This window comes from Schistocerca piceifrons, chromosome 3, assembly GCF_021461385.2.
Source record: "Schistocerca piceifrons isolate TAMUIC-IGC-003096 chromosome 3, iqSchPice1.1, whole genome shotgun sequence".
NCBI lineage: Eukaryota > Metazoa > Arthropoda > Insecta > Orthoptera > Acrididae > Schistocerca > Schistocerca piceifrons.
Genome location: NC_060140.1, coordinates 311,835,773 through 311,857,491, shown reverse-complemented (window position 1 = coordinate 311,857,491; position 21,719 = coordinate 311,835,773). Strand labels below are relative to the sequence as shown.

The 21,719-nt window shown below is 40.1% G+C and overlaps 1 protein-coding gene and 1 long non-coding RNA gene across 2 annotated transcripts in view; one reads left to right on the top strand and one right to left on the bottom strand.

Moving 5' to 3' along the window:
* Positions 1–6,823, top strand: part of LOC124789695 (DNA polymerase delta subunit 2) — a 104,657-nt gene extending 97,834 nt beyond the window's left edge. Inside the window, exons 7-9 of the mRNA XM_047257138.1 lie at positions 860–1,052; positions 1,128–1,229; positions 6,486–6,823. Of these exons, the coding sequence (XP_047113094.1) occupies positions 860–1,052; positions 1,128–1,229; positions 6,486–6,634 (444 nt within the window). The 3' untranslated portion in view covers positions 6,635–6,823. The remainder of the gene's footprint in view (positions 1–859; positions 1,053–1,127; positions 1,230–6,485) is intronic.
* A 12,131-nt stretch (positions 6,824–18,954) lies between these two features.
* Positions 18,955–21,215, bottom strand: LOC124789764. The gene is made up of 2 exons (XR_007016162.1): positions 20,946–21,215; positions 18,955–20,866 (listed from the first exon to the last, which is right to left on the bottom strand). It is a non-coding gene; the product is annotated as an uncharacterized LOC124789764 (long non-coding RNA).
* Positions 21,216–21,719: the final 504 nt, after the last annotated feature.

Here is a 21,719-nt window from a genome sequence, read left to right as displayed (position 1 = left end):
CATTCAGAGGATTGATAAGATTTATGGTTCCGAGGGAAAATATATTGTTACTTAATATGTAAAAAGTGTATTTTCACGCAGAAAAAAGCGTATTTTTAACCGGGGAAATCTGGGAATTATTTTTCCTTGTCCACATATATACCCTTTCTTCATGTTGAATTAGCGTTTTAATGTTGGCACAATACTGCATTCCGTGCTTCTGGGGTGCACACACAGTTTTTTTCAATTTTTGTTACCTTTATTTCCCATGCTGTTTTATACTCCTGTTAAGTGTATTTTACCAACACTGTCTCAAAACTGTTTTAGCACAGGTACTGAAGACCTTGCTGTCGTGCGCCCATACTAACATACCTAGCCATCCATCCACCCTTCTTAATGTATAAACTTGTAAAAATTACATCCCATACCGACCTACCTCTCTATCCATCCACCCTTCTTAATGTAAAAACATAAAATTACGTAAGTACTCTTATATAGATGGGCCATGGTAACAATAAGAATTAGGCTAAATCCAACAGATACAGGAGACACTGAGTGGCAGACAGGCACATTTAAAAAGTTGATTGTGGAGTATTATTCAGTTATCAAACAAAATCTCTCATCAGATGACGAAAAACACTGTATATATAGTGTTTTGCACTTGTTCTCTTTTTTTTTAGGGAGGGGGGGGGGGGGGGTGTAGTTGTGTACCAGTCTACTAAATGGAATGTGGAGTGTGTCCAAATTCTTAAGGAGTGAGAATATTGCATTTGCTATTCTGCTGTCACTTGATGTCAATTTTCCTACATTTCCTAGTTTGTAACGTAATTTTGAAGCATTATTTTTTTCTATTGTAAGTGAATAAATGTATTTGAAACAGGCTTCATCGTATCAGAGTTTGCATGGTGTTCCAAATCCATATGAATGTGAACTTGGAGGCCGACGTATATTAGGTACATCAGGGCAGCCAGTACATGATATAACACGGTACAGTCGTCTTGAAGATCCACTGACCATTCTGGAGCAAACTCTGGAATGGGCTCACCTTGCTCCAACATGTCCCGACACACTTTGTAAGTTCTTCCAATTAGCATTGGATAAAATATTTGAAATTTATGTAGAATTAATTTGTGTGTTTTTGATTTCAGCAACTTATCCGTACTATGAAGAGGATCCATTCATAATATCTGATTATCCTGATATATATTTTGCTGGTAATCAGCCATGTTTTCAGACAAAAATTTATGAAGGTGAGTGAAGAACTAGTTTTTTTGGAGGGGGTGGGGGGTCAGGAGATGGCCTTGTAGATGTTTAACAAATATGAGAAATATTTGATCAAAGAGATTAAGAAACCTACAGATGAAGGTCTGTAGATTGGTTTGAACGTCTCAGTGCATTACTAGGCCTGATGCCATTGGAGGAGATATACTCTTGCCAATGACTTATGAACTGACTTCCTCAGTCAGTTATAGGGGGACCTGCATTTTAAAGTAGACTTTAAAACATGGTGCAGCTTCTTGCATGCACAAATCTTTGCCATATGTGAAAGAAATAATAAGTGTCAGAAAAAGTTCGTAGCACCAAGCTGAGATTGAACCCCCACACATTTGAATTTTTAGTCTGAGACACCAAATCAAAAACACCAGTAAAAGTATAGATTTTGGAAATGGCATCATGTAACACTTTAAGCTGCTGTTCAGTTTTTTCTTTAATGTCCAACTGGTTTTGGTCAAAGACCATTACCCCGAACCTGTTGTAGTACACACATTATGAATACAGGAATTTCTATATTCTTTGAATAGTTGTCTGTAATTGACACTCCACACGTCTAACTCTCCATGACTGAACATTATTTATAAATATTTTTGGTGTATATATGTAACACTCCAACACTTTCTGTTAACAAAAAATCTTTAAGTATTGCTGGTATTTTATCTATAATTTTGAGACATCCTTGTCACATGAAATTTTATTTTTTCTGTATGATAGTCTTTGATTGAAACCTGTCACACGATGAAGAATAAATTGAACAGTACTCTAAGGTGTAACATGATGTCATTTCTACAATTTATAAAAAGCTTTGGGGGGGAGTTAAAAGAATGTGATTAATCAAGTCAGCAAATGCACAACATTATTAGATGGAATCTTATATTTAAGCTAGCTTAGTTCAGCATTCTGTATAGACATTAATGTTGTCATTGATGAACTTTGGTAACTGACAGCTCATTTCAGTGGTGCTGAATATAATCTGGTAAAAAGCTATAGGTAGCTTGGTGTTATTGCATAATTCAGCTAATTGGGTGACTCCTCATTCCTCCTCCATTTGACCTCTGTTTCTTAATTCTAAAGATAGAGATTTAGGTCTTATCATCCATTGTTTCTATAACAGTAGCCACTCATTCTTTTTCCATAATTTTTCAAATCACCATCTAAATCCAATAATACAGGCTTTTTGTAGTTTTCTCAAATCAAGTCAGGTAATTCTTTGGGCAGTTTTTTTGATGTGGTCCTGCCATATTTCCAGTTTAACTAGTGTTATGGCTCTAAGGCCTCAATGTCAGTGGGGTGTACTCCAACTTCCCTATTCTCCTGGGTTTTCTGTGTTTCATATTGCTGTTGTGTGTTGTAGTTTTTCTACCTTTGCAGTTCTTAATGAAAGTGGTCTCTTTTATGTTTTTCTATCTCTTCCATTCATATCTAGCCAATTGAATATAGTAAATAGTTTAATTTCTACTTAATAAATAATAAATGCAACTAAATGGTAATTGCTAAGTGAAATGAATTCCCTTTGTAAATTCATTGATGTTCTCATTATTCAGTTTGCATGCTTCTGGAATTAAGCATTCAGTGTGTGTGTGTGTGTGTGTGTGTGTGTGTGTGGACACACACACACACACAAACAACATTTTGTGGAGAAGGATTGGTAGGTTTGAGTTATTTTCACTAATTGCAGTAGTTCCTCCTGTTTATAAACTCCTTATATTCCGCTACCCACTCAACAAAGTCCATAGCACCTTTGTTGGTAGCTAGAAAATAGTAACAAAACTGTGATCAGCTGTCCACTTGCTGGCATGTTAGCTGCTTTCTGGATTCTTCAGTTGAAAATTATGCTGGAAAACGGTAAGTTCATGACTTTGACCTTATTTCATGTTAAAACACTCACATTCTACAAATTTATCGTTTGTAACAGCTCTGAAGATTATGAAAGAAATATATTTTGAAAAATATATCTCCACCTCCCTCCTTTCCCATCAAGTAACTCATGTCTGCCACAGAATACTGCAACAGATCAGGAAAGTCTCATGAACAATGTGTTTGAGGCTAATTTGCACCTCAGTAACATTAGTAAGCAGTACTTGCTTCTTTGCACATTGTTTATGGACTGCCAAAATCTGGATTGTTTCCTGACGGTTGCAGTGGGCACAGCATGTCAGCTTCGTGTGCCTATCTCAGCCAATCGTGTAATCTGATTTTGTAAATGTCTTTATGGTAACACTCACTGTTGTCACATTTCTATAGATTGCTGTTGTTTTTCGCCTACAGCCATTTGCGCTTTGCAGTTGAGAGATGGCAACAGGGCTCCCAAGGTGTCAGGAATCAACGTACGCCGATTTGGCTAAAGCAATTCTGAACTTGCAGGGAGAGTTCCCACCTCATTAATATAAATGAGCATGCTGCAGTGAGTGAAAGCTATACTCTGAAAATGTAATATGGACATTGTCCATGTATTTTTAATCTTTATCTTCTCCAGGCATTTTACTTACGATACCAAAGGTCTGTTCCTCAAATGAATAGTTGTGTATGTTACAATATTACGAAAAGAATAGTTGCTACTCACCACATAGTGGAGACGCTGAGTTGCAGAAAGGCACAACAAAAAAGACTGTCACAAAATGAACTTTCGGCCAACAAGGACTTTGTCGGACACATGTGCATGCGCGCACACACACGCACGCGCGCACGTGCACACACACACACACACAAAAACCACAGTCTCTGGCAGTTGAAGACAGACCATGAATGGGAGGAGGCTGGGGTGGAGAGGGGGACGGATAGCTGGGTAGGGTTGGGGGATTGGGGGATAGTGAAGTGCTGCTAGTGGGAGCGCGCAGGGGCGATGTGGAGAGAGGGTAGGGCAGTTAGGTGCAGTCAGGAGGTGAGACGGAGGGTGGGGCAGAAAGGGGGTTAGTGGAAAAGGAGAGAAGTAAAACGACTGTGTATGCTGGTGGAATAGAGGGCTGTGTAGGGCTGGAATAGCAACAGGAAAGGGGCTAGATGGGTGAGGACAACTAACCCAAGTTTAGGCCAGGAGGGCTATGGGTACGTAGAATATATTGCTGGGAGAGTTCCCACCTGTACAATTAAGAGAAGTTGGTGATGGTGGGAAGAATCCATATGGCACAGGCTATGAAGCAGGCACTGTGAAATGAAGAACGTCGTGTCATGTGGCATGCTCAGCAATGGGGTGGTCCAGCTGTTTCTTGGTCACTGTTTGTTGATAGTCATTCAGATGGACAGACTGGCATAAGGATGTATGGGACCGGTCTTGCATCTAGGCTTATTACAGGGTTACGAGCCGTGAGGCAAGGGTTGGGAGCAGGGATTGTGTAAGGATGGACAAGGATATTGTGTAGGTTCAGAGGGTGGTGGAATACCTCAGTGGGAGGAGTGGGAAGGATAGTGGGTATGATGTTTCTCATTTCAGGGCACAGCATGAGGTAGTCAAAACCTTGGTGGAGAATGTAATTCAAGTGCGCCTGTCCTGGGTGGTACTGAGTCACGAGGGAAATGCTGCTTTGTGGTCAGATAGTGAGGCTTCGGGAGGTAGAGGGTGACTGGAAACGTAAGGCACAGGAGATCTGTTTTTGTACGAGGTTGGAAGCACAATTATAGACCAATTACCTATTGTCAGGCCCTGAAATGAGGAATGTCTTACCCACTATCTTTCCCGCCCGTCCTGCATTGGTATTGTGCCACCCACTGAACATACACAATTTCCTCACCCATCCCTACACAACCCCTGCTTCTTAACTCCTTGCCTCACGGCTATATCAGAGACCTAGATGCAGGACCTGTCCCATACATCCTCCCATCACCATCTACTCCAGTACGGTCCTGTATACCACCAAAGCCAGGGCTACCTGTGAAGCCAGTCATGTGATCTACAAGCTAAGCTGCAACCACTGTGCTGCATTCTACATGGGCACAAGAATCAACAAGCTATTTGTCCACTTGAATGGCCACGCACAAACTGTGGACAGGAAACTGCTGGATCACCCCATTGCTGAGCACGCCATCCATCAAGGCGTTCTTCATTTGAATGACTGCTTCACAGCCTGTGCCATCTGGATCATTCCCGTCATCATCAGATTTTCTGAATAGCACAGGCGGGAACTCCCTCTGCAATATATCCTATGTTCCTGTAACTCTCCTGGCTTCAACCTTCATTAGTCATTGTCCTTACCCATCTAGCCTCTTCCCTGTTGCTATTCCATCACTGCACACCACTTCTATTCCACCAACACAATCTGTCTTTTTATTTCTCTTCTTTTCTGTTACCCCCCCACTGTCCCTCATTCTCTGTCTAACCTCTTTCCATCTCATCACCGCACGCTCCAGGTAGGCAGCACTTCACTGTCCTGCACCCCTGTGCTGCTATCCCTCCCCCTATTTACCCCAGGCTCCTCCTTACCGCCACCAAGTTGCCTCTCCCATCATGCGCTGCTGCTCATAGTGTGGCTTCAGCTGCCAGAGACTGTGGCGATGTGTGTGTGTGTGTGTGTGTGTGTGTGTGTGTGTGTGTGTGTTGCACTTGCGTAATTTTTTTGTGCCATCTGCAACTCTCCAACTCCACTATTTGGTGAGTAGCAACTATCCTTTTCATAATATTGTTATGTTCCTTCTGGGATTTTCTGTTGTTGGTTTTAGTTGAGTATGTTAATTACATGCAGTGAAGTGTGGCAAAACCATTGTGTTCCAAGCCACTAGTATAATTTTTTATCATTTCAGTACTTGTGTAGCGTTGCAAGGTGTGTGTGTGTGTGTGTGTGTGTGTGTGTGTGTGTGTGTGTGGGAGGGAGGGGGGGGGGATTGTTCAGCATTTTTAGGTGTGCATCCTTGGTTCAGTGCTTCTTTTATTTGGTGAGTAGGATATCTACTCTAAATATCTCCGGTATGAGAGATCTGCATCATGTTTACAATTTTAATCCATTCCCTCCCCCTCTCACTGCTTCAATTCTTTAATCATAGACTACATTCACCTTCATGCAGCTGATGCTTGAGAATCTATATTTATTTGCTGTATTAGTGAAATGTGTTCATTAATGGCTGTTCAAGTGATGTTGCATAGATTGGGCTGCTGGCAAATTTAAAATTGCTGACCCTGGAGTAATCAAAAACTAGTTCTGAGGCCGAAATCTATGCCTCTTTAAATAGAACCTCATAATGGGACTGCAAAACTTCTGATAAAGAAGTATACTTTCACAAATTTTATCTTTTTGTTCTAGGTACAGACAACCAGAAGATCAGACTTATTTGCGTACCTCAGTTCTCAAAGAAATTTACATGTGCTGTCATTGATCTTGCATCACTTGACTGTTTTCCTGTAACGTTTGGTGGAACAGATTTTTCATCTGAAAGTGAAGTAGATAAATGATAAGACTGTATCGGAAATAGATATGTGAATGACATTTGTATCTAAACATGTACATATGTTCTGCTGATGTGAATGTAATGACTTATATTTTATTAAGGTTTAGAATAGAAAATACTGTAATAAAATATTTTCATCATTTCTGTAATTACCAAGACAGACAAAAATTATATCCTCAGTGATGTTTCTTTAGTGTGGTCTTATTTGTATTGCAGAGTTGTCGTGTCACACACTAATGAAAAATATTTTACCATAATTTGAGTGTGGTTTCTGTGGACTGTAAAACTGCCAGTCCTCATCAGTCAAAAATGTGGAAGACTAACCATCTCTGCCCCTCCCCTCCTTTGTAAGTGGGTATGTTCTACGAATGTTCATTTCTCTGTCATTATGTTACATGGCAAATTGTCTGTGTGACCTGTGAATGAGGGTGGTTTGGTAAGTAGTAAATTTCATGTTCACTGAATTTTATGTAGGTTCTTGGTAGAACAGGATTGTAATACATGAAAAATGCAGTTTGCTTTGGTTCTACCGTTTTAATTTTATTGTGTTATTTTGGCTTACAAGACCGTTTTCAGACGTTTAATGACTATTGTTGCCAAAGAAGTTACAATGTCTGTAAATGACATTGGAGAAGAAGTTACTCATTTCGAATGAAGCTCAAATGCACATAAATGACATCTTTTGAAGTGTGGTGGTAATGCAGTGTAAAAAATTGAACAATAAATAAATATAAAGGCAGTAAACAGGAAAAAACTTTAACACATTATAATCATCAGAGGTGCAACTCCATGACCACACCGTCACTATCTTACTTTTAGGCAATAAATTGTGGCCTCTTCCTATCCATTAACAGCGATAACTGTTGTTACTTTTTCCTATTTCCAGATTGTGCTGCTGCTGTGAAACTGCACTGCACCAGGAATATATTCAAACAAGAAAGTATGCCCAAACATCAAAACATGACTGCCTGCCTTATTTAACGTTGATGACTAATGATCCATGTTCCTCCTAACACACAAGCTTTCCCATGGTGTGGAAATGATTCAGCTTTTTGGCATCTATGTGTTTTGTAACATTATACACTCCTGGAAATTGAAATAAGAACACTGTGAATTCATTGTCCCAGGAAGGGGAAACTTTATTGACACATTCCTGGGGTCAGATACATCACATGATGACACTGACAGAACCACAGGCACATAGACACAGGCAACAGAGCATGCACAATGTCGGCACTAGTACAGTGTATATCCACCTTTCGCAGCAATGCAGGCTGCTATTCTCCCATGGAGACGATCGTAGAGATGCTGGATGTAGTCCTGTGGAACGGCTTGCCATGCCATTTCCACCTGGCGCCTCAGTTGGACCAGCGTTCGTGCTGGACGTGCAGACCGCGTGAGACGACGCTTCATCCAGTCCCAAACATGCTCAATGGGGGACAGATCCGGAGATCTTGCTGGCCAGGGTAGTTGACTTGCACCTTCTAGAGCACGTTGGGTGGCACGGGATACATGCGGACGTGCATTGTCCTGTTGGAACAGCAAGTTCCCTTGCCGGTCTAGGAATGGTAGAACGATGGGTTCGATGACGGTTTGGATGTACCGTGCACTATTCGGTGTCCCTTCGACGATCACCAGTGGTGTACGGCCAGTGTAGGAGATCGCTCCCCACACCATGATGCCGGGTGTTGGCCCTGTGTGCCTCGGTCGTTTGCAGTCCTCATTGTGGCGCTCACCTGCACGGCGCCAAACACGCATACGACCATCATTGGCACCAAGGCAGAAGCGACTCTCATCGCTGAAGACGACACGTCTCCATTCGTCCCTCCATTCACGCCTGTTGCGACACCACTGGAGGCGGGCTGCACGATGTTGGGGCGTGAGCGGAAGACGGCCTAACGGTGTGCGGGACCGTAGCCCAGCTTCATGGAGACGGTTGCGAATGGTCCTCGCCGATACCCCAGGAGCAACAGTGTCCCTAATTTGCTGGGAAGTGGCGGTGCGGTCCCCTACGGCACTGCGTAGGATCCTACGGTCTTGGCGTGCATCCGTGCGTCACTGCGGTCCGGTCCCAGGTCGACGGGCACGTGCACCTTCCGCCGACCACTGGCGACAACATCGATGTACTGTGGAGACCTCACGCCCCACGTGTTGAGCAATTCGGCGGTACGTCCACCCGGCCTCCCGCATGCCCACTATACGCCCTCGCTCAAAGTCCGTCAACTGCACATACGGTTCACGTCCACGCTGTCGCGGCATGCTACCAGTGTTAAAGACTGCGATGGAGCTCCGTATGCCACGGCAAACTGGCTGACACTGACGGCGGCGGTGCACAAATGCTGCGCAGCTAGCGCCATTCGACGGCCAACACCGCGGTTCCTGGTGTGTCCGCTGTGCCGTGCGTGTGATCATTGCTTGTACAGCCCTCTCGAAGTGTCCGGAGCAAGTATGGTGGGTCTGACACACCGGTGTCAATGTGTTCTTTTTTCCATTTCCAGGAGCGTATATTGTACAGTATTTTGGGGTTATGCGTTTTTGAGTTTCTGAAAGATATCTTTAACACAAAGCCCTAGTATTATTTTATTCACTTGTATTCTATTGTCTACTAAGCATTTGTCTCTCTCTTGTCCCAACTAAACAAGTTGGTCATAAAATGTACATATTTTTGAAACTTCTTTTGATTTTGGCAGCAAATCCAACCTGATACAGGTTCGCAGTATTTTAATCAAGGATGGCTTGTATGACCATTGTATGGGACATGTCCTTTTTATGGCGTCATATCTCCCCATGAACATCACAGTAATCATAGTTTGGTGTATGTTTTTCCCCACACCTAAGGTGTATGTGGCCATTTACTTTCATTGAACAGTTTCATTAATGCATAGCATTTAAATGATGCCAGTGATGTTAGCACTTCTCATAAAGAGAATCCTCGTACATTGTCATTAAGCAAACATCAAGCAAGTCATCAGTGTAAGTAATTCCAAAGAATGTTGTTTAGAATTTCAGCTATTTTTTGCTGTCTGTTTGAGCTTCTGTAGTTTGCCACGCAACTGACTGTACTATTTGCTTCAGATAATTTTGAGGTCTGTTGATCCTGCTTTACAGTTTACTCATATTACAAATATGCATAGGTTGATAAGATTGAGAATATTGCAAATAAGCATGGTTCTTAAGTTATGGTTATACATTGAGAGAGCCACAAGAAGCGGCAGACTTCTTGCTGTATGAGAGAATAAGTTGTCACCCCAAGTCTAGCTCCCTTTCTTTGATGAAGGGTACAAGAGGAAGCTTTTAGAAGATGTAAATACCATAAAGTGTATGACGGAAAAACTGACATTTTATTTGAGCCTGATCACTAAACTTAAGAGACTATATGAAAGACCTCTGTAAGTCCATCTTTTCAGAAATGGTTGCGGGATTGAGGTGTTCGATACAGAATGTCAAATCAAACATCTTCCAGCTGTCTAGTTTCCAAACTTATTTTATTTGGCTACCAGTTTTGGCGATTTACTACACCATGTAATACTAACAAAACATTGTGATGCACATGCGCATTCAAGAGTGAAGCACTGTTATTCTCTTGAGATGCCTTGACACCCTCGAGATTCTTGGATGAGAGAAATGCCCATATCTGATACTGTTATCAAATTATCTTTTCTCTATCTTGTTTCATACATACTCATCCAGCACATTTTTAATAATCTTTTTTCTCATCTCAAAAGCTTTTCACAATTTTCCAAATGAAAATATCAGGCTCTACTGCTTTTACATTTGTTTGCTACTGGCCGCTTTTAATTTTTTAGTCACCAAGCAGCAGACAGATAAATAATATGCAACATGTCGCAACACATGTAGCATGTGTATTAATCCACCAGGCCGCTTATAAACACTGACATGATGCATATCAAACAGGGAAAGTTTGTTTAAAGTGCGTATCAGAGAACCACACACGTTGTAACTTTAACTACATATTGTACAACTAATTACTCAGAATCCATGTCACTTCATGCACCAACATGAAAAATTCTCATGGCAGACTGCATGTACACATGCCGCAAAAATAAGTCTGATGCTGGTTCGTAAAATGTGGGCTGTCAGTGATTTGTTGTTCAATAAGTACTTAAGTTACATTATATATAGTTCTCAGACAGGCATTTTAAACACTTCATCCTCATTTGCAGTCTCTGTGCAAAGACGTAGCCTGTGGCAGAAGGTGAGGCCTTGGTTTCAGGTATAGCAGAACTGGTCTGTTACGAGGTAAGTTGTACACTTCTCCATGGCAAGATATTCTCAGTCAGGTTGTATGCATTTTCGTAGTCTCAGTACTGACAGCAGTCTTAGTAAACATTTGTGAAACCATTCCAGTATTGCGAAATATGTGAACCAGGGATAGCAGAGTAATTATCAAGAACACGACTGAAATGAAGACAGTTCCAAAATGACAGAACTGAGTACCATTAATTGAAAGTATGGGGTCCATGCTGTTAGCTTAACATGCTTGCCTTGGTTTGTTACCAAACCAGTGTTATATCCTTTATTTCCTGAGATACTATTGTAAATACTGTAGGTATTACTTAATTGTAGGTACTAATAATATATGTATTTTTCCTTTGCCCTACAATTCTCTATTTGTTTAAGATAGTAGCATTTTGATTATGGATCTTTTCTTTCCTTATGCTAAGTCATAATTATAAAAATTACAACCAGTATGATTATTCTACTTTTTAGTAGCATTTTGATTATGGATCTTTTCTTTCCTTATGCTAAGTCATAATTATAAAAATTACAACCAGTATGATTATTCTACTTTTTAATTGGATTGTATCATTCCTATACTAACCTTGTAGTTACTAAGTTTACTTATATATGAAGATGGTATCTGTTCTTTCGGACATGTCCGAAAGAACAGATACCATCGGTGCCCATGCAGCTCGTTAGAATGAAATGAATACCCCTAGCTGCATACAGGCGTTGATATAAGTCAACGGGGACAGTTGAAAATGTGTGCCCTGACCGAGACTCCAGGATCACCTGCTTACAAGGCAGACGCTCTATCCATATGAGCCACAGAGGATAGTGCGACTGCAAGGACTTATCTCTGGCACGCCTCTCGTGAGACCCACATTCCCAACTTACTGTCCCGCACTATATTCATAGTGCCCCTGCCCATTATACTCATTATTTGGCTTTTTGTTGATTCCCGTAAGAGTTCGGGCACTGTTTGTGCATCCGCACAGGAGATGGTCAAATGGCCGGTGAGCCTTAGGAAGGAAAACAAATTTTTGATATCTTTAGCAAAGAGAGGGTGTTGGTTTTTAATGTGTTTATACAAATATTGGTCACTTACACTTGCCCCATACTAAAAACTTCAGGCTTCATGGAGATAACGTTGATTGGTTTACTTGCTTTGGTATTACTACTTTTCTTGATAATGCGAAAATCTGACACAAGGCTGGCCAGACACTAGGAATTTCAAACTGACTGTTCCAAAATAGGTATTAATACAAACTAAACAAGTACTTTAAGCACTATGTGATTCTTGTTTTGTCCTGCGCAAGACTCTTTTCAAATCTGCAGGCCTTTTCAGAGTGATGTAACAACTTTTTCCAGACACAACATGATCTTGTATCCACCACATCCTGCCATGTCCTGATGCTGCAAACACATGAAACTTTGCGAAGTATCACCAATGGGAAGGTGCAAAGTATAGTATAACTATGCGCTATAAAACACACATTAGGTCACAAGTTGCACATGTATTTGAATGCGGCTAGGGAAGTGAAAACTTCTTGAAGTGTTTCCTGAGAACCTGGTGATAGAGCTGCGTATCATAATTGGTTTTGAATGAGCTATGCTTCGTATAACTTATAGATGTCTGGACCTAAGATGAATAGCTTAGCTGTTTTGTGTGAATAAGGAATGTGAAACTTGATTAAAATGACATCGCATTCTCTTGGCAGGGAGACAAAATGTTCCTCAGAGATTTTTATAAATTATTTCCCCCTTGTCTTCCTTTATCACGGTTTTAACACAATGACCAGAGAACCCCAAAATATTTTTAAATAATTGACTGCATACTTGAACATGATCACATATCTGGGGAAAACACTACAGTGAAATGATTCGTTACATAATATATCACAAAACTCACTGATAAACATTTGATTATTTTACTGCTAGTTTCACCATAACCACTTTACCATTTAGTTTTAATAGTACTAACACTGAAGCAATAGGAGATAGTGTGTTAACTGTAAGTTGGTTAATTGGCACACTAGATTGAATCAGTAGATGTCTGAAGGCTTCAGCCAGTATTACGTGACTGACAATTCTGAGTGAGGTAGCCACTGTTGTGCAGTTAGGATCTTTAATAAACATATCAATGCACAAGACTTATTCAGTTTCGATTATGAACGTCATTCAGGCAATCTTTACATCTGTCTACGATTTCTGCCTTTGTGGCAGCATGAAGCACTTGTTACAGTGCTTATGTTGGAGGTGGCAGGCAGGGCTTGCTCACCCCCACAGTGCCTCACCCTGTTGTTTCATGAGAGGTCGAGCTTGCTCCCTGCAACACCCTTCTAGCAGTTGTCCAATTCACAGTTAAAGCACTGTAGTGTTTCAGAATGCTTTTTGACATAAAGTTGCACAAGGTGTATATAGACATTAAGTGATTGTAGATTGCACCATCCATTAGAAGTAACAAAATAATTCAGAACCACATTACCGTAGAGCCTGTTATAAGCGGTCTAAGGCTTCCATTTAGTTCGTTGTTGACCAGTGAGATGTGGCAGTTGAACATAGCAAAATGAAAGATTAAGTTTTAAATTTCACATTCAACAAATCTTTCACACTGGAGAGTCATGCAAACATATTCTCATTTGATCATTGCACAAACAACTGAAAGATTTGGAAGCACATAAATCACCAGGTCCGGATGGAATCCCAGTTCGAGTTTACAGAGAGTACTCTACGGAATAGGCCCCCTACCGTGAATCTCCCTCTCAGTACAAAGACCCAACCGACTGGAAAAAAGTGCAGGTGACTCTAGTACATAGGAAGGGGAAAAGAACAGACCTGCAAAATTACAGACCAATACCCTTAACTTTGGTTTGCTGCAGAATCCTTGAACATATTCTCAGTTCGAGTATATTACACTTTCTTGAGACTGAAAAGCTTATACCCAGGAATCAGCATGGTTTTTGAAAGCATCGTCCATGTAAAACTCACCTTGCCCTTTTCTCATGATCTATTGCGAACAATTGACGAAGGACAACTTGCAGATTTCGTATCTCTAGTAAGCATTTGGCAGGGAGCCCCATTGTAGGATGTTAATGAAGGTATAAGCATGTGGAATAAGTTAACAGATATGCAAGACTTCTAAAGTAATAGAAACCAGTATGTTGTCCTTGATGGCGAGTGTTCATCAGAGGCAAGGGTATCGTCAGGTGTGCCGCAGGGAAGTGTGATAGACTGCTGTTGTTCTCTATATACATAAATGATTTGGCAGACAGGGTGGGCAGTAGTCTGCGGTTACTTTACAATGATGCAAGTTATGGTGCCAAAGTTGAGTGACTGCAGGAAAATACAAAACGACTTAGACAAAATTTCCAGTTGGTGTGATGAATAGCAGCTAGTGCTACATGTGGAAAAATGTAAGTTCATGTGGATGAGTATGAAGATCAAACATGTAATGTTCGGTTTTAGTATTACTGACCTGCTTGACAGTCAAATTGTTAAAATATCCAGATGTAATGTTGCAAAGCGATATGAAATGGAACGAACATGTGTGAACTGTGATTGGGAAGGCAAATGGTCAACTTTGGTTTATAGGGAGAATTTTAGGAAAGACTGGTTCACCTGTAAAGGAGACCACATATAGGACACTAGTGCAACCTATTCTTGAGTACTACTCAAGTATTTGTGATCTGTACCAGGTCAGATTGAAGGAATACATCTAAGCAATTCAGAGGTGGGCTGCTATATTAGTTACCGGTAGGTTCAGACAACACATGAGTGTTAGCAAAAATTCTTCGGGAACTCAAATGAGAATCCCTTGAAGGAGGGTGAGGTTATTTAAAGAACCGGCATTTGAAGCTGAAGGACAAACAATTCTACTGCCATCAACATACAGTGTGCGTAAGGACAAAGAAGATAAGATATGAGAAATAGGGCTCATACGGAGGCAAATTTTTTTCCCACGTTCTGTTTACGAGTGGAACAGGAAAGGAAATGACTACTAGTGGTACAGAGTACCTATGCCACACACTGTACGATGGATCGTAGAGTATTTTTGTAGATGTAGATCATGCTAACTTGGAGTTTCTGGTTAGTGCACTCCCTTCTGTTATTTATCTTGTACTACCACAGAAGGCAACATGCAAGTAGGGGCCAGCTGACATGGAGTTACGGATATGGACACTCCAAATAAGTGTTTACAGTACTGTCGCAGAAGGCTATGAAAAACCTCAGATGCTGCTCATTTGACAAAAAAGAACACTTGTGGTACATACAAAAGCATTTTGTGTAAGAATACTATTGAGTTTGTAATCAGTAAAAAAAAAATTATGCTTAGTTATGTCTGAATAATGTGGGTTGGCGACGTACCAGACTGCAAATCCAGTCCCAGGATTTTATTTTATTTTTTATTTTTTTTTTAATATCATTGCCAGAGTTGAAAGACGTGACAGCAATCATTTGTTAGTGTGGAAAAAGCCTGAGCTCACATTAAACTCTTTGTTTTTTCTTATAACTGGCTGGATAAGGCAGTTCATCAGCCCAAAGAAAAGACCATGCCAAGTCCTGTTAGAAACTGCCTGATGAAACACGTTCACAGCAACCTTCACTTTCTTATGTCAAAAGGATTTTTTTAAGAAGCTATTTTCTGTATGAAAATGATTATTATTATGAATTACGACAAGGTTAATGTCAATAAAATGTTTCTTTTAATATCTCTGGCCAGAGTCATTTTTTTGTGTTCCATATAAAAAATACGTATTTCAGTGTTCTTAATATATTCTATTTTGCCTGCTCTCTCTTTTAAAACTAACAATATTTGTGGTACTTTAAATTCAACTGTGCTCGTCAAACCTTTCTAATAGTTTAATACTGTTAAAAAAAAGAAAAAAAAAAAATTCTTAAAGCCTACTGAACACATATCTAGTTTTACACAAAATTTATCATAAAGAATGTGATATTCTATTCTCATGCATTGTAAAGACAACAGTATTATATGATTATTCTCTTCTTTGCATATCTAATCCATCTGACGAAGGTAATTTCTGAAAAATTTTGTATCTAAAATTTTTGTAGGAAATGGGAAGCAGCAGTCAGCTTGATCCACCCATCTGAACTTCCCAAGTTTCCTGGCCAACTGCAGGTAGCCAGATTGTCTGAAAGGGTACAAAACCTTTTCTTACAGAAAATTCACTCCTTGTCCAGCAACATTTATAGTATCTGAACTATTGGAACATCTATGTCCTCCTTTTCGAGTAGATTTAAAATGAAAATAAAACCAGTCAAAATTGCAAAAATATTTTTAAATTTATGTAGTTCCACCTGCAGAAGTGCCTATGTGCAAGTTTTGATTTTTTTCCTTCTTCAAATTGACCAAAAGAAGGGATCAGTTGATAGAATACATTCAGAGCCATCAAGGAACTATCAATTTGACATGGAAGGATGTGTGTGGGGTAAAAACACTAGACACACACCAAGGTTCTACTAGAATAGGCAGGTGCAAATGGGTGTAGGTTGTAGTAGCTATGCGGGGATGGGGAGCTGCATCAAACCAGTCTTGCATGTAGGTCACTCTGTAGAAAGGCCTCTTCGAAACCTTCATGTGGAGGGACCATGTCCAGATGGCTGTAGTTAAGGCAACCACTCTTTCCTTGCACATGGCCCCTTTCTGTTAGGTACAGAGTGCAATTAAAGTTCTGCTATTCGTAGAGGTCCAGTGTGAGTTGTAATTATTGTATGGCAGTGAAACTTGATAGGTGTGCTAATGCGTTAAAGCAAAGCTGATTTAAGCTGGAATAAATTAGTTCATTAATTCTAATTATGGCCACCAGGTGCAAATCTGGTGCTGTGCACTGTTTGCATGACACCCACATTGTCATTTGACAAGTCATAACATGAGTAAACAGTGTGGCTATTGAGAAGAGAGATGGTGCCATGTTAGTGAAACAGTTTTATGTGAATGGCATCAATTGAGAGCATCACTGACTGAAAGATCTGAGGACAGATCGGTTGTCATTAAATGGTTTAAAAATGACGATTATGAAATTCGAAAATAAGGGTGAGCTTTGTGTGGCACCTGTGAGAGGAAAGCGTCCCATCCTGGTGGAAATCATACATGAGGTTGCTGTCGCTGTAACTGACCACTCGGGAAGTGTCCTGGGTAGTGCTAGTGCTCGTGCAATATCGTAGAATTGTCCATCCCATGGTTGACAGTATGGAAATTTTTTGAAGGGAATACACCCAGAAGGGCTTTATGGTGTACCGTGATGTCTGCACGTTATCGAAATCTCCTTGTACAGTATGTGATTTATGCTTTGGAAGAATGCATATGTGTGGAAACCACTGCTTTTATGCAAAATGTGGTAACACCTCATGTCGCATGCTCAGTCAAAGATATGCTTAACCCTTTTGCGGGTGCATTTTTTGTAGCAACTCTGCGAAGATCCATTTTTTTTGCTATCAAGTTAGAAGTGTGATCAACTACTGTATTTTTTGATAATTTAATTTTTGTGATTTAGGACCAAAAACTATTGTGGTATGTATATCACCATGGCGCTGTGTGTGGTATTAAAACTGGTGGTAAACGCATTTCCCACCTCCCTTTTGTGTGTTGTCGTGGTTGCCATTACACACAAAAAAATAATCAACATTGTTTTATGTTTTCTGTTACATTATTTAAAAAATACTTGTTACCAATATTAAAGTTTACTTACCACAATGTGAAAACAATCCTTGAAACTTAATCACGCAATAAAGATATGAGTTGATAACAGGTCACAATAATGTATATTGCAGAAGCGAAGCAATGTGTTACAACAACAAACAGAAATTGATTGTTGTAGCAGTTTCATACACTTGGTGCATTGTACTATCACAAGATGTCAGCTGTAGACAGAGGAGGTAAAACTTTATTCCCAAAAGCTTTGGGATTGTAGTAAGTATGCTTCCCAAGGACCGCAAATGACATTAATTTTGTGGTAAGTATACTTGCCAAGCCCCTTCCAGGAACTACATTGGTGAACCCTTCCCAATAACCATTGAAACACTGTTTGGTGGGATATATACTTCCCACAGTCCTGAAGGCTTATTTCACAACAACAGAAACTACAGCTGGTGCAACGAACAGCCACTAGATGCCAGAAGCATACAGAAGTGGTAACACACATTCCCTTAAACGCTATAAAGAAATATGTTTAGTGGGAAGAATATCCCCCACGGGCTATGAAAGGGTTAATGCAACCTTATACAAACATGTTATCTCCATAGATTTTCCAGATGCGTGGCCTGCAAATCATATGATCTGAACCCATGTGATTTGGCTCTAGTGATAACTAAAAGAATATTTAGCAGGGACTCGTTTGGTCTCTACCTGATCTGAACGCCAGTATACAGGAACACGTTGCTCAGATTCCACTGGAACTGTTGCAAGCAACTGTTGATCACATTATTTTAAGAATGCAGCATCTCATCGGTGTCTCCGCTGCTCAAATTGTGTAAGCAGCGGTTAATAGTAAAATTAACATTTGCTTTCTTGCTTTTTCGACCTTTTCTGCTAGTGTCCCATTCCCAATTCATTATAAATCTAAACATTTTTATATTTCTTTCTTGCATATAGAGTGCCAGATTTGTACATGATGGCCAAAATGAGAACTAACAACACATTAGAATAGCTACCAAATTTAGGATGGATACGATAATTGCAGCACACACTGGACCTCTGTGAGCAGCTGCACTTTAATTATAACCAGTCAGTACAACTGTCCTGTCTGTCTCTCTCTCTCTCTCTTTTATTGCAGCTGAGTCAATATGTGCCCGTATTTCTTCATTGGCACAGACTTAGTTAAACTTGAAAAGTGAGGGATTATTTTTTGGCATTAGTACACGATATTCAGGTGACAGAACATTTTAACCCTTTAGTGACCAAATTATTTCCGGAAGTTGTAGACTTTCTATGAACACTTTATTGGGCTAAGAAACCGTTCATAAAATCATAGTTTAAATCTTTAAAGTAAGAGTTTAGTCTAAGAGTATAAAAAAATTAGTGGGAACTGTTGTTCCCACCAAACTCTGGAGTAACTTCACTTGTTAATTTAAAAAAATTTATTTCCTTTATTTTTTTTGTGCAAAAACTCAAACATTACATTTATATTTGTATTGTATTAGTTCGTATTGTCCTTTGAGTTCACAAAGGTGATGTACTATGGAACTTATAGAAGCATGGTGCTACACACAAAGGTACACGACAGTTGCTACACATTATCTTTGTTCTCTTTTCTTTGTTCTTGGTGCTACATTGGCGGCATCTTCTGTTTGTTGTACCTTTTGTAGGGAAGTGAGTTCCAACTTTCTCCAGACAAACTTCATCTGGTACTCCAGGCACACCTCTTTTTGGTGTTTGAAAATGAACGGGCCTTACTCTTCTCTTACGACTTGAGAAGCCAGAGATAAGCTGCCTTGCCAAGTACAATCTAAATGTTAGCTGGTCTGCTTCTGTCGCTTCCACATAATGTAGGAATTGACAACTGCCAAATCTACAAGAAAGAAAAACAGTCTGTGCCACCACTTCCATGAACGATGGCCTACAGCATACCGTTCATGCAGCTGATCAAATCTATCCACTCCTCCCATTATTTTATTATACTCTGCCACAGCCAATGGGCAGAATACTTCACTTCTGCTTCCATCTTTGTTTCTTCTCAAAACAGTTGTAATGTGTTTGAGATTATGGTAATTTGATAATATACAAACAGGTTTACTATCCTGCCACTTCACTGCTGCAACACATGACCTGACAGCAAATTCGAATTCTCCCCTGCTAACCTTGGAATTTTTTTTCAGCATATCAGGAAAATCCTTCCTGTTTGGACGAACAGTTTCGATGCCATAAAGTCCATGAGACTGTAACTCTTACATTATTCGTACTGTTGTAAAATAATTGTCAAAAGCTACCAGCCTTTTGCTGTCATCCATTGCCTTTGTTAGAGTAAGCACAACTTCTTCACCCAAAGTAAATTCGGATGTATCATTTGTATCTCTTTTTCCAATGTAGATGTCGAAATTTATGATGAACTGAGGACTAGCATCAGCTAAGCACCACACTTTATATCCACGCTTCACTGGTTTCATTGGCATATATTGTTTGAGTGTTGACCGTCCTTTGAAGGCCACCATACATTCGTCAACTGCTAAAACAGAAGATGGTTCGTAGACTTTACAAAGCTTATTTGATATTACTCTGACGACAGGTCGAATTTTGTGTAACTTGTCATAACCCGGCTTCTCTTTTTTGACACGCGTGCTGTTGTCATTGCAATGCAGGTTCTCAACAATTTTTTTGTATCGAAGCTTTGCCATGACCAATGAGATAGCAGTTACTCCAAGAATAGGATCACTGCTCCAATAATTTCCGAGTTGTGGAAGCTGATGAACACCCATCTAAATAAGCATTCCCAAAAAAGCTTTTAGCTCAGGAACAGTAATGTCCTGCCAGTTGGAAGATACTTTGGTTGTTTTCTTCCCTGCCTTCACAGCACACCTTTCCTGCCTTGCATATAAGTTCGTCTGATTGCAAATATGAAGCAACAACTCTTCTGTAAATATAGACTCGAAATATTTTATTTCTTTATCAGACTTTGAGAAATTTGCAATATTTTCTGCGCTTTCTTCTAATTTCAGTGGACGATTTTCAACATAGGAAATATTCTCATTCCACATTTTTTCACTAGAAGAAAATGTTGTAGCAGCTGTTTCTGGGGTTGAATCGGATACACTTGCTTGACAAGGAGACATGTTCCCAATTTCACTAGTGTCTATTGTCAGATTGAAACAGTTGTCTTCATTTGAAACAATAACGTTATCACTATTTTCGTCCAAAATCTGAGAGGTATTTGGTGATTCAGAATCATCATCAGAGTCATCATCGATATCTGAATCTTCTACATCTTCTGGTAAAGCATACAAAATTCTGAAAACCTCTTCTGGTGTCAGTCCAGGTATTCTAAACAATAAGAAACAAACAATAACTATGATTGCACTTCACACAAGTTCAGTGGGAAAAATAGTTCCCACTAACTTACCTTGTAATATTTATGTAATTTTCAGTCAAATCCAGCAAATATACATGAACACTATCTCCCTCATAAATATAAAATTAGATAAATACAACACAAGTCACTTCACACGCAAAAGGAAAGCACACTATCCAAAAAAATTCTGTAGCGGTCGAAACAGCGACTCGTTTTCACGCGGGAACCGCGCTTCTGCATTGATTGACTAACAAGCTAGAAATACAACAGCTTTCGCCTAACCGTTGACAATCTACACGTAGTTAGCACACTCACAGGCGTCTAAAGCTAGCAAAATGAGGGATGCTCAACTACCGGACCTACCGTTAGATGGCTCTACCAGCTGATTACTGTGGTCTGTATTGCCCACCATATTCGAATTTGGCAAGAAGTTTCTCTCGGTCTGTACGGTGCATAAGGAATTACGGACTATCGAAATGGTGATTTCTTGTTCCGCTTTCAATTGTACGAAGCGATGGAGTAAGGAGAGTGACTTACCATTTCACAGGTAGTACGACTACCGATACAATACGATCAAAATACAGACTTGGTGCGTTTGCTAATTCGATGTTTTTGAACAGGTTTCCTCTAAAGCACCCAGAGCTACTAAAGACATGGATTACTTCCGTGAAGCGGAAAGATTTTAATCCTACGTCTTGCAGTTTTCTTCGCGGAAACCGTTTCCGACAAGATGTTGTTGTTGTTGTTAGTGTTTAACGTCCCGTCGACAACGGGGTCATTAGAGACGGAGCGTAAGCTCGGGTTAGGGAAGGATTGGGAAGGAAA